This window comes from Mobula birostris, chromosome 30 (genome assembly GCF_030028105.1).
Source record: "Mobula birostris isolate sMobBir1 chromosome 30, sMobBir1.hap1, whole genome shotgun sequence".
NCBI lineage: Eukaryota > Metazoa > Chordata > Chondrichthyes > Myliobatiformes > Myliobatidae > Mobula > Mobula birostris.
This window is the reverse complement of record NC_092399.1, coordinates 20,568,034-20,582,274: the sequence shown is the minus strand read 5'-3', so window position 1 is coordinate 20,582,274 and position 14,241 is coordinate 20,568,034. Positions and strand designations below refer to the sequence as shown.

At 39.1% G+C, this 14,241-nt stretch overlaps 1 protein-coding gene across 1 annotated transcript in view; it reads left to right on the top strand.

Moving 5' to 3' along the window:
- The window catches only part of csmd2 (CUB and Sushi multiple domains 2), a 689,393-nt gene that overhangs the window by 609,392 nt on the left and 65,760 nt on the right, over positions 1–14,241 (top strand). Inside the window, exon 52 of the mRNA XM_072247323.1 lies at positions 384–566. Coding sequence (XP_072103424.1) covers positions 384–566 — 183 coding nt within the window. The remainder of the gene's footprint in view (positions 1–383; positions 567–14,241) is intronic.

The following is a 14,241-nucleotide window of genomic DNA, read 5'->3' as shown; positions in this document are numbered from 1 at the left end:
GTTCACCAGCAACTTTTATGTGTGTTGCTTGAATTTCCAGCATCTGCAGAATTCCTGTTGTTTGCGCCAAGATCAATCTAATCCTTTCCTCCAACATAACCAATAATTGTCCATTTTTCTTCTATCCATCTGCCTTTCTAAGAATCTCTTAAATGTTCTGAATATATCAGTCTCTACCAATATCTCGGCAATGTATTCTAAACATGTAGCACTCTCAGTGTAAAAAACCTACTTCTATCACAGTATATATTTTAAAAATGTCTTGTTACCACTTTGAGCTATGATTATATCTTTTTAACTTTACACGGATGGTAGGATTTGATCATTCTATACAGGAAAATTAATTCTGGATTATGATGTTTGTACATTGCTTTGGCTTGCAGGGGATAGCCTCGGATTTTGTGGTGATCCAGGAATCCCAGCGCATGGCATTCGGCTTGGCAAAGACTTTCAAGTGAAGAACATGGTACGATTCACCTGTGAAGCTGGCTATATACTTAGGGGATCTTCAGAACGTATTTGTCAGCCAGATGGAACCTGGAGCGGGAGCCAGCCCGAGTGTCGAGGTACTTGATTTACTGGGCATTCAAACACACCAGCTGGGGAGCCAAGATCATTCCACTGGAACTTGTAATATGTCAGAGAAAGTAGACTTAGTCAACTCTTGAGTAAACACTAAGCATTTAGAAATTAGTTGAGTTACTTTAGAAATAATTCAATTTTCTTTTGTAATTTAATATTTTATAAAGACATCTGCAAGTTTTTTTGGGTCTCTCTCAAGCAATATTTTGTCAATTAATCTCTTTAACTATATGTAGTAACTTCTACTTTGAAAAAGGCACACTCGACAATGTCATGCCAGAGAAACAACTTTATCTCGAACTTCAAAACCATTAATTCTATACAGAGGCTTTCACAACCCATACAGCATGGCAGGCACACTGTATACAAAACACACCAGGTGTAAAAAGAATGGAAGTAAAACCCCCCACTATCCTAATTAGTATTAATTTTCTTTTAATAATGCTCACATTACAACACTATATATATAAAATTTGTTCGTTATGTGCCATGTCATATGACATGGGTAATCATGGTCTTTCCATGACCATGATTGTTCTTGACAAATGTTTTTACAGAAGTAGTTTGCCACTGCCTTCTTCTGGATGGTGTCTTTACAAGATGGGTGACCCCAGCCATTATCAATGCTCTTCAGAGACTGTCTGCCTGGCATAACTAAGACTTGTGAAATGCACCAGCTGCTCATTTGACCATCCACCACCCGCTCCCATGGCTTCATGTGACCCTGAAAGGTGCTATACCTTCCCCAACGGTAACCTGTAGGCTAGTGGAGAGAAGGAGTGCCTTACGCCTCTTCTGTAGAGATGTGAATCCACCCAATGTATTTATATATATATATACATATATACATAAAGTAAACAGAAAAACAACAAAACAATTATTCTCTAAGGGGTACTAATATATATTTTAGCTATTTATTCATTATTAAATATGTGAAGCATTAACATTTCTCTTTAATACAGAATATTAACAAAATAACACATGTTTTGGACATCCAGTACACACATATATAAAAAAGCAGCAGTTGACCTATGCTAAGCTTTATAAATTTGTTCAACAATATTTTAGAGTATTCCATCCCAAAAAAAGGTAGTTTCGTTTTAAAGTTCTACTTTATCTCGTTTCTTTCAAATATACCTTATGTTTGAGTAATTTATTATGAGATTAATTTTTTTATCATTATTGAGAGGTTCGTAAAAAGTTGGTTAAAAAGGTAAAGGAGAGTAACTAATGATATGGCTAAAAGGAATAATTAATTATTCCTTCAATCAGGCTCATCTGTCAGAAAACTATGGTTGAAGTCGAAATAACTACCAGCCTATGAACAAAGAGCAAAGAGTTACTGATGAGAAGGATGGGAAAAGAGAGGCTGATTAAAGAGACGACTTCAGTATGATGAATTATTATGAATACTAGTCCCATAATCTAGGCATTAATTGTGCTGCACATTACTGGTTTCATTAGAGGAGCTAAATTGGAAACAAGCTTGCAGTAGGTTTGACGCTAAGTTTGATAAATGTGTTCAATTTCAACACGTATATGTTTTAAATTATGAAATATAATGGACACTAGACATCACCTGAAATAAATAGTTCATATCAGCATTGGTAGAGATTATGTTATTGAAAGAGTACTTTAGATTGCATACTTTACTGTATCTCTCTTTGTCACCTAATCCAAGGAAAGAATCATCATTGCCTCCCATCAGTTTATCCGTCGCTAAAGCTTTATTACTGAATTAAGAAGGCCATAATGCTTCAGAGATGGTTCCAATATACTGTAAAATAAATTGTAACTAAAGCAACGTGAAGTAATGAATTGATGAACTGACCATATTTGTTGATGAAATCAAAGTAAGATATATTATTTCTATTGAAATATGTACAGGCAAATGTTTCACTCATCTATCAGTGTTAAGCTCAGTGTCTCAATAGTGTGTGGAGATGAACTGATTTGCATATCACCATATCCTTGCATATACCAACAGGGAGAGAACATGGTATGGGAGAGGACTACATAAACTGAATCTGTGAAGTACCTCAAGGAAGATAGGTCTAATTGCTTCATAAGAAGTCAGAAGGACCAGTTGGGTTAAACTATTCACACTGCGGTATCGAAGATTTATTGTCAGAACTCAGAATTGCTGAGAATCGTTTGTTGACGCATCAGCCCTCAGATTCTGCACCAGGTCAGATCCTGCACAGGGTCTCAAACCACAGTGGGAGACTAACCCAACACACACAGAATGCTGGAGGGCCTCAACGTGAGGTCCAGGTGAAGGGTCTCGGCACAAAAAGTCGACTGTTTATTCCCCTTCATAGATGATGCCTGACTTGCTGAATTCCTCCGGCATTCTGTGTGTGTTGAACAAGATTTACAGCATCTTCAGAACCTTCTGTGTCTGTGGGAAGACAAATGACTGCTAATACTGGAAAACTAAAACGTAAAAATGCCGAATGTTTATCAGCCCAGCAAAATCTGTGTGAGCATTATTGTTCTGCTTCAGTTGTTTATTTTAGTGGAGCTTGTTATGTCCCAACTGGATGATCTCCTGAAATGTTATTACATAATATCATTTAGACAAACACTTGAAATGACATGGTATAGAATGGGTATGGATCAAGTGCTGGGAAATTGGGTTGTTATAGATAGGCACGGTGATCGGTATAGACTGAATGGGCTGAAGGGCCACTTTTCATGTTGTATGATGCTATGACAATGACTCTAAGACCCTGCTGCCATCCGAAAGCTCATCATTTTGGATCAGGGTGGCCTTAGACAGCAAGTTACCGTAGCAGAGCTGTAAAGTAAAATATATAGTTCATCCATAGTCGAGTTGCAAGTGAATGCATTTCTGCATTGGAAGCACCTCATGACTTATTAACTTAATTTCTAACACTGCAGATCCTTCCTGACCTGTTGAATATATCCAGCAACATATTTGTTTATTTTTCTATCTGAAGAACAGTAAAATAATTAAATAGCGGCCTACCATTTCAACCTTGCAACCAATGTTAAATACCATCCAGACAGCTACAGAGCTGTACAATAGTTTTAGGCACCCTGGAATGTTTACATAAATTTTGTTTTAAATGCTTATTTTTTGTCTTCTGCATCATTGTGTCAGGAGAAAAGAGCAGAATTTATATTTCCAAACATTCATTTTTTCATAATTAGAAACTTCTCATTTGATTATTTTTGAAAGCATCCTTGCTTTACAGGCAGAACATACAAAATGCTGGGGGAACTCAGTCGGCCAGGCAACATCTATAGAAAAGTGTACAATCGACATTTCAGACCGAGACCCTTCATCAGGACTGGAATCGCTTTACAGAATTTTTTTTATATGTACTTAGGACTTTTGTACAGTACTCTATAATTAAAGATCCCCAATGTGGCAGGGTCTGTCTGACCAGAAATAAACTCTCATATCTGAAGCTAATCTTATCACCTCAGTGTCAAAAAAATAATTCCATAACTTGGCAGTCTGCTGTTTGTCGCTCTCAGAGAACCCATCAGCTTAGTTAGGATTGGTAGACAGATATGTATGTGCTAACAAGCTTGTAAAATTAAAATTGAATCTGTATAAATCTCATAAACATCTTGAAGGCATTCAATTATTTATCACTTATCTATCTGAATACCACACAAATCTTGCTTGACTTCACAATTAAGAATATATTTGTATTGTTCTCAGTGTCTTGACACTGTGGTATTGCCGATGAAGGAAGATAGTGTTGGATTGAATAACAAATGAAGTTGTAAATTCATGTAGTTTATTCTCAAACAAAATGTGAAACATGAAAAATTTGACTAAATATATGGCTATTTAAATATAAACAATAAGTAAATTAATTAATCAATTAAAGAGTAATTAAATGTTATCAATAAATTCACATCACCAAGCACACACCTCCCTCCCCTCCCCCCGCCTTTTAATTCTGCTCCTCATCTTTTTACCTCCAGTCCTGCCGAAGGGTCCCAGCCCAAAATGTTGACTGTACTCATTTCCATAGATGCTGCCTGGCCTGCTGAGTTCCTCCAGCATTTTGTGTGTGGTATTGCTTGGATTTCCAGCATCTGCAGATCTTCTCTTGTTTGTGATTGGATCCCTTCACCAAACTATGATTTCTTTAATGGAATACATTTAACCTGGAAGCACGGCCATCTCAATATTCTCTTTCAAGTCACACAGAGAGAAGTGGAATTCAATGATGTGGAGACCAAAACTTGTCTCATACTTATCTGAACTTTAAGTCACAGATTGAGAACTGGAAAGTCAGTGTCACAGAATTAGTTCCATTTCTTGGCCAGAATGGACACAAAGGACTGTATTCTGAAATGGATTTCTATAATGCTCAAAGCATCTTGGTTTAGGTATATGTCACTGTCTGTTAGCAGAGCATTGACTAAATGTAGCCACCTAACCACATTGTTGAATCACAGCACTAATGAAGCAATTATTATGAGCCATCACTTTTCTTGACTGCAAGATGATACCCATTAACTACTTATATGAATATTCATTTAAATTTGATGAAAATACCTTTAAAAAAAGCTGAGGCCATTGAAAATTGGATAAAATGTATAAAATGCTGGAATCTCTGAGGTCATAAAAGACAAGGATCCCACAATGGCTTCCTGCATCTGCAAGTTATAGAAAGCTCCTTCCCATCACTTAGTAACTTCAAAATTTTCCAGAGATTTATTTATAAATCACTAATCTATGTTTAAACAATTATTTAGAACATTAAACATTAAAAAAATAAGAATGAGCCGCTTACACCCACCCTCCTTCCATTTACTCCCCACTCCTGCATTCAATAAGATTTAAGTCAGGTCTCAGCCTTAGTTCCACTTACTTATCCTATTCCTCTGCCCTTGAATCCTTTTGGAATTTAAAATTCCATTGCATTCCGCTTTGAGTTAGAGAATTCCGAAGGTTCATAGTGCTTTGGATAACAAAGCGACTGCTCATTTTGATCCTATGTGAGCAAAATCTTATGCTGAGATAATGACCCACAACTTTTAGACTCTGGAGCCAAAGGATACAGTTTCCAAGTATCTATCCCGTTAAACTCGAAAGAATCTTAAATATGCTAAACCTGTATTGTCAGGACTGTAAAGAACATATCCATCTTGCAAAGTCATTATTCCTGTAGGGAAATTTCTTCATCCCAGAAATCAGTCCGGTGCACTGTTATAGCAGCAATCTATATCAAATATATTCCTCCATGCATATAGAAACCATATATGGCATACATTACTCGTGTGTTATCTCAACAAAATTCTATTATCTTGCGTTAGTGTCAGCCAACAAATGTTGTTCGAAAATTGTATTCACCCTAAACGCCTGCGTTGAAATGCTTGGATTGATTGTTGTCTGAAGGACTAAAACAATCATGAAGAAGATCCGTCAACATCTTATATAAGGAAATTAGTGCCATTACTATTGATGTCCATTCACCAAATGTGTCACAGCTACCTTGAAAGAATCAAGACAAAATGAGGAGAGGTATCTTTGCTCCCTCCTCTTTACATTCAGAACAACTCCCGACTATTTGTCAAACTGGTGGTTTAACCCTGGGCTTATGTATGCTCTAATCCTCCTGTCCCCTACGATAAGCAATGTGACATCTTAGAACGTATTGAATTGGAAATCTACTGATGAGTAATCTTTAGAAAGTGACGGTTCCGAGCAATTGATTCTCCTTCTATGCTTCTTATAGCATCAGTTTGAATTGTTTTGATTAGCTCTCCCATGCATTCCTCCTTCTTCAGCATACGGATCTTGTATTCCTCTAGCTGATTCTCAGTAGATGAATGCTCTGCAGAAGTCTATCCATGTGTGACATTGAAATTCCATAAAAGCTTTGATCTAATTTTGGAACTCCCTAAGTTAGAGCTTATGTCAATACCTTCTCGTATTATTTTTCTTTAATTTTACGAAATCATATGGGCAGAAAATCTGGAATCTTTCAAAGGTGTGTAATTTTCAGATATAGTTCACAAAAACTGTTGAAGTGAAGAGAGAAGTGAATGCTTTATAATCCATGCGAATAAAAAAAAATCCCGAGGAGATACTTGTAAATATTTTTGCCTTCCCTTTGCCAAAACTTAGTTTTCTACTTCATCTCCCCCTGCCCCAACCACTCACCTTCCCCCTCACTAGGTTTCTGCTGCAAAATTGTGCTCATTCCCCTTGTTCCACCTTCTGATGTCTACCCCGTTCCTATCCAAAACATCGGCTCTTTATTCCCCTCCCTAGATACTGCCCAAACTGCTGAGTTCCTCCATCATTTTCTGTGTTATTTTTCTACATGAGTGCACTTTACACCTGTGATAAGGCCCATTGAATATTTTTCTCCAAGACACATGTTTAGGAGAGAAATTCATTTTTGGTTACAACTCAGATGAGCAGAAACAAAGCTGCAGGATGAAGCCAAATGGTGAGTAATGCTCTCACACCTGTCTATTGTAAGTGACCAAGGGCAAAGCAGTAACAGAAAAGATCCATTTCCCTTTGTGGAGAGGGAGAGCCTTAAACTAATGGGTAGAAGGATTAGAGGGGACTTGAGAGAGAAAAGAAATAATTCAGTGAGTGATGGGGACAACTGTCGAGAAGATGTAAAACTTAGTGGTTGAAAGGATAATGAAGGCAGCAACCCTCTTTTAAATCAGCTTTTTAAAATTTGTTTGAAATACTCCGGTTCCATCGGCTGCGTAAGTCTAGTGAAGACAATTTCCAGCGCCGTTAAATGCGTGAGATTGAGGCGCCAGCCCACCCCGAAACCTCTGTTTGTGTGGATGCTGCATGATTTGTTACCCTGTTACAAATAAGTGCCACAAAATACTTATACTTTATACTTTATTGTCGCCAAACAATTGATACTAGAATGTACAATCATCACAGCGATATTTGATTCTGCGGTTCCCGCTCCCTGAATTACAAATCGATAGTAAATATTAAAAATTTACATTTATAAATCATAAATAGAATAATGGAAAGTAAGGTAGCGCAAAAAAAACCGAGAGGCGGGTCTGGATATTTTGAGGGCACAGCCCAGCTCCGGGTCAGGATCCGTTCAACAGTCTTATCACAATTGGAAAGAAGCTGTTCCCAAATCTGGCCGTACGAGTCTTCAAGCTCCTGAGCCTTCTCCAGGAGGGAAGAGGGACAAAAAGTCTGTTGGCTGGGTGGGCCGTGTCCTTGATTATCCTGGCAGCACTGCTCCAACAGCGTGTGGTGTAAAGTGAGTCCAAGGACGGAAGATTGGTTTGTGTGATGTCCTGCGCCGTGTTCACGATCTTCTGCAGCTTCTTCAGACAGACAGTACACCGCATACAATTAAAAGATTTAGCTTTATAATTCTTAATTAGACTAAACGGTTAGTAAAGAAAGAGCATCAAAGGAAAAGGGCCCATTTTAATGAAACTGTCTAATGTGCACAAGTTGGAGCTCACAGTTTCACCTTCGCCGATCCTGCTTCGATCTCACCCCAGGCTTCATCGAAACACGGCCCCACTCCGGGTCGAATCCTACAACCTCTTCTCTCCAGCTTCTTCTCTCTTCTTCCCCTTAACAAAAGCCCCAAGCCCAAGCTTAGTGTCCCTCACCAGAGAAACCAGAGAAACCTCCCCTTAATCCAGCCATCCTAATTGGATGGCACACAATTCTCCTATCTCTTATCTTCAACAGTAACCCAAACAAGCAGCTTGCAGAGAACAGCACAAAAATCAAATACAGAAAAGCCTAACAGTAAAAAATTATGAGCCAGGGCATTACATGTTCATTTATGGGATGTGGGCATTGCCAGCTAAGCCAGCATTTATTGCCCATCCCTAGTTGCCCTTGAGAAGGTGGTGATGAGCTGACTTCTTGAACTACTGCAGTCCCTGAGGTGTATGTACATCCTCAGTGCTTTTAGGGAGGGAACTCCGTGATTTTGACCCAGCGGCAATGAAGGTACGGTGATGTGTTTCCAAGTCAGGATAGTGAGTGACTTGGAGAGGGATTTCCAAATGGTGGTGTTCCCGAGGATCTGCTGTTCTAGTCCTTCTAGATAGTAGTGATCATGGGTCTAGAAGGTGCTACCTTAGGAACGCTGGTGTGTTGCTGCAGTGCATCTTGTAGATAGTACACACTGCTGCAACTGTTGGTCAAAGATGCAGGGACTGGATGTTTGTAGAAGGGGTGCCAATCAAGTGAGATGCCTTGTATTGGATTGTGTCAAGCTTCTTGAATGTTGATGAAGCTGCACTCATCCAGGAGAGTGGAGAGTATTCCATTACACTCCTGACCTGAGCCTTGTAGATGGTGGACAGGCTTTGGGGAGTCAGGAGGTGAGTTACACGCCACAGGATTCCTAGCCTTTGACCTGCTTTAGTAGCCACAATACCCAGATGAAGATTTGAAATGTTATAACCTGCAGGACTATGGGACAAAAACCGGAAAACAGAGTTTAATTAAATTCCATTTTTGAGCAGTATGGGACGGATAGTCTCTTTCTGCCATAATATCCTAAGACACTCTGAATTTCTTTCTAAAGGAGCCTCATCATCCCCAGGGAAAATCAAATGCCTTCCTTCCTTGTAATGGAAAAAAAATGTGCATTACCTCCAGAGGTGATCCCACCAAAGCCACACATCATTGTGTCCAAGGTCACATCCTGACCAGGACTGCATTAAAACAGAGAAACTGTTCAAAATATGACATTTTCAGCGAAGGCAATGAAGTTAGTACGTGTTTCCAAATAATTTTAAGCATTTACTTATTTGGATACCTGTCTGCTTGGTTTATGTAAACTCCTGACACTGTGCTTGAGATTTTAGGGTTAAATCCCTCTAAAGACATTCATATTTGTTTAACTTAAGCACACATGTTATAGTCAGTAAGTTAATTTTTAACCATTCACTTACATAATGGGGGTGGCATGGTAGCATAGTACAGTACCAGCTTTACAGTACCAGCAAACGGGTTTAATTCTTCGCTGTCTGTAAGGAGTTTGCATGTTCTCCCCATGACCGCATGAGTTGGCTCCAAGCGCTCCATTTTCCTCCCACAGCTCGAAGATATACCGGTTGGTAGGTTAATTGATCATTGTAAATTGTCCCGTGATTAGGTTAGGATTAAATTGGGGGATTAAATCAGGGGATTTCATGCTGTATCGCAACAAATAAAACTTAAATAAATAAAAATAGCAAAACTTCTTCACACAGAAAGTGGTGAATCTGTGGAATTCTCTGCCACAGGAAACAGTTGAGGCCAGTTCATTGGCTATATTTAAGAGGGAGTTAGATATGGCCCTTGTGGCTAAAGGGATCAGGGGGTATGGAGGGAAGGCCGGTGCAGCGTTCTGAGTTGGATGATCAGCCATGATCATACTGAATGGCGGTGCGGCTCGAAGGGCTGAATGGACTACTCCTGCACCTATTTTCTATGTTTCTATATTAGTCTTTTACATTTTTCTCCCCATATTCTCCTTCCATTAAAAAAAGTGTGAAATGACTCAAAGATTTACAAGAATTTTCCCAAGCATATCCTTGTAAAGGTGTCCCAAAGAAGGGTCTTGGCCAGAAACATAGCATTTTGTGTCTGGTCCTTCTAAAGACGATAACGTGAACTGTAATGACAGAATTTGATTAAAACCCAGTGACTGCTCCCTCTTTCCCATAGCAAACAAGAATCACATGGATCATGTTGAAGTTCAAAAATTCGAAGTTCAAGTACATTTATTCTCAAAGTATGTATACATTATACAACCTTGAGATCCATCTATACAGGCAGCCACAAAACAAGAAACCCAAAGCACCCATTTAAAAATCCTCCCCTCCAAGATGTATTTGGCATCTTCTGTACAGTGTAAATCAACATTCTTATCTCTAAAAAGAAATCCATAATAATTTAAATTAGATTTTTTAAATCATTCCCATAGATTGATTACCTGCTCCACTGCAGCTATAAACAATATACTTCCCTTAAGCTACATGCAGCTGGTTCTCCAACCTCCCGGGCCCTGTTTAACAACACAATCTACCAATATCTTTCATGTAAATTCATTAGTACTGTGCTGGAAATATGAATGTTTGAATATTTTTGAGCGCAACAGCAGTCTGGAGATGTGGGAACACCTCCAAGAAATGTGTGAAGACTGAGGTAATATGGTAGTTGGGGGAAATCTGTCAAAAACTGCAGTGTTTGTAAAGAGATTAGAAACATCACCCGATCCATGAAAGCCCACTTTTAGCTGTGGAGGGAGTTAACAAGTATACAGTATGAAATTAGGGACTGGAGGTGATTTATTTTGAAGCTGTTACTGAAGAAGTCAATTTATAATTGCTGCATATTTCTCAGTTCTGCCTCTCCCTTCACTCTTGGCAATAATTTCCTAGCCACCTTCTCCATGAACCAAACTGCTTGGTAACGTGTTGTAATATCTTTCCTGAGATTAGCCTTGAACTAAATCATCATCATCATTATGTGCCGTGTTATACGTCGTGGACAATCATGTTTTTGACCATGATTGTTCTTGGCAAATTTTTCTACAGAAGTGGTTTTCCATTGCCTTCTTCTGGGTAGTGCCTTTACAGGACAGTTGACCCCTGCCGTTATCAATACTCTTCAGATATTGTTGGCCTGGCGTCAGTTGGGACATAACCAGGACTTGTACAGCTGCTCATTGGACCATCCACCGCCTGCTCCCATGGCTTCACGTCACCCTGATTTTGGTGGGGGGACTAAGCAGGTGCTACACCTTGCTCAAGAGAGATCTGCAGGATCAAGAGGAAAAGAGCACCTTACACCTTTTTTTGAGACATATCTCTACCCCGCCACTCTAAGTAATTTCTAAACAACTAAATGACTGCTGTGTAACAACCTGTTTCTGCCTTTGGAAAATGGGGAAGAACTGCAAAGGGTAGGGATGGCTGTGGTGATAAGGAACACAGAATGGGAATGACCACTAGTATGAACTAATGTGGAAAAATTAAGGATCAGTAAGGTTGATGAAGTAATTAGTGGAAATAAGGAATGGAACCTTTTTCAGTGTCCTAATATACACAAAATCAAATCACAATTTTAAAGTTTTGCAAAAAGTTGCAAACACATTAAGCAAAACTGAAGGTAGATATAAAAAGAATGATTATACAGGCTCGGGAGTTAATAGAAATTCTACCCTGATTCGGGCTGGTGATCACTGTACTTGTTGCGGAGCCCTTGAAATGAATTTTCCATATGGAAAATGGGATATTAGCATTATGATAGCACACACAAAATGCTCAAGGGACTCAGCAAGTCAAGCAGTATCTGTGAAGAGGAATAAAGAGTCAGCATTTCAGACGGAGACCAAAATGTTACTCTGGATTTCCAGCATCTCTAGTGTTTATCAGCATTACTGAAGTCCCATATCCTGAACTACGCAAAAGAACATGGAAACAGAAGGACTATACCATTCTAGGCAGCATCTCTAGGAAGAGGTACAGTCAAAGTTTCGGGCTGAGTCCTGACGAAAGATCTCTATCTGCTGCGTTCACCAGCAACTTTTATGTGTGTTGCTTGAAATTCCAGCATCTGCAGTTTTCCTCATGTTTGCGACTATACCATTCTATTTATATTAATATTCTGACATTATTTCATATAAAATAATTACCATAACAGAATAATTTGCATGTTGTAGTGTATTTTTAGCTCATGCAAGAGTTCTCAAACTATAATGTACTCGCCCTGCATCTGTGTGGATGATTATACTTTATAGATGACCACTGTTATTATGGCTTTTGGTAATAGAATTTTGCTTTTACACAATTCATAAGTGACTATCCAAAATTTTGCGATACAGAATAAAATTCTCTCTTGCAGGACTGGTATGGAGAAAAAGTAAATAAATCAACACAAATTATTCTTTTTCAACTCACATTCCTTGAAGCATTTGCAGATGATACGCCTTCATCTGACTGAAAATTACAATACGAACAACTTTCTAGGAACACAACCATCCTATAATGTGGGGTTCAGCTGCAGTTCTTCAAATTCAAGAGGAAATCTTAAAAGGCAATTTGTATAAATAGCGTTGTGTTTCTCACTGTCCAACTCCTGTACTGTGCCCAGTCTGCACTGTACTTGTACCTCTTTGACTTTACACTTCATCTACTGTACTGCACGTTGTCACTACCCTTGCCATTCTTGCTTTCTGCCACGGACCCTGCCCTTTACTTATACTTCACATTTGTTACCCACTGATCTCATCATTGTACTGTATTAACCACCACTGTGACACTCCTCCATGTCTTCCTTTTTTTTTGCGATTAAACGATTAAGCTTTATAATTTTTACTTTGACTATGTAGTTAGTAAAGAAACAAAATAAAAGGAAAAAAATGGCCTAATCTTATTAACAGTCTGTTGCGCAAAGTTGGAGCTCACTGATAAGTCGATCGTTCACCATCGACCTCCTCCGATCATCGCTGCCCTTCGGACCCTTGCTCCGAGTCCACTCCGTCCGCGGTCTACCAAATCTTTCCATTCATGTCTTCTCGCCTCATCTCTTTCCAGCAAAAGCCAATCCTGATTGGCTAACATGCATAACCACAGTCCTGTCATCTCCAGCCATAACCCAAACATTGCTGCTACAGAGAAACCGTTATCTCAGCAGTGAACATTAGAGAGAAGCTATTTCATTAGCCTTAGCAGTGAAACATTACAGAGAAGCCATTACAGCGCGTTACATACATCTTTGGAACGCGAGAGGAAACCGGAGAACCCAAAGGAAATCCATGCGGTCACAGCGAGAATGTAGAGACCCCTTGCAGACAGCAGCAGAACTGAACCCCGATTTTAAAGCTGGCACTGTAAATCGTTGTGCTAACCACTATGTCCCAGGCTAATAACAAAACAGTACTGATACAACAGAAGAACAGATGAAACAGGAGAGGAGACCAGTTGGCCCTCTGATCCTCCTCACAATTTAATAAGATCATGGCTGATCTAATCTTGACCTCAACATTTTCCCATTCTGTTTCCTTATCTCTCAACCCTTTTGCATTTGAAATGTTTCAATATCTGACTTGGATGTTTTTAATGACTCTGTCTCCACCACACTCCAGAACAGAGAATCCCAATAACTCTCTTTATGAAGACACTCCTTCTTACCACCACTTGGAATGGGGAGGCTTTACTTTTGGAACATTCCTAATTCTAGATGCCCTTACCAATGGGAAACATCCACCAAGTCAATCCCCCTCACCACATTATATATTTCTGATTGTAATTAGTCTGAAAGAATGAGAAAAGACTGCATTTTAAAAAGTAGCAGGTATGTCAATATTGTCAGAGCAGCTTGAAACACTTTCTCTGTTATAGCTCACTGTGCCTGCTCACAGGAAAATGCAATGGAAACACTAGAGCACAAGGTGTGTTTTCAGTTCACTTTCTTTAATCCAAACATCTCAATTCCAAGATACTTCATCATAGTTTAACTTGAATTTGCTTATTGCAACACAAAAAGTATCAGTCTTATTCAATGGGAAATGCTCAGTTTGGGAACGAGAGCCGCATCGTACTTCAACATGATACGTCTGTATATGCTGGCAATCCAAAGCAACCCATACAAAGTGCTGGAGGAACTCAGTAGGTCAGGCAGCATCTGTGGAAATGAATAGATAG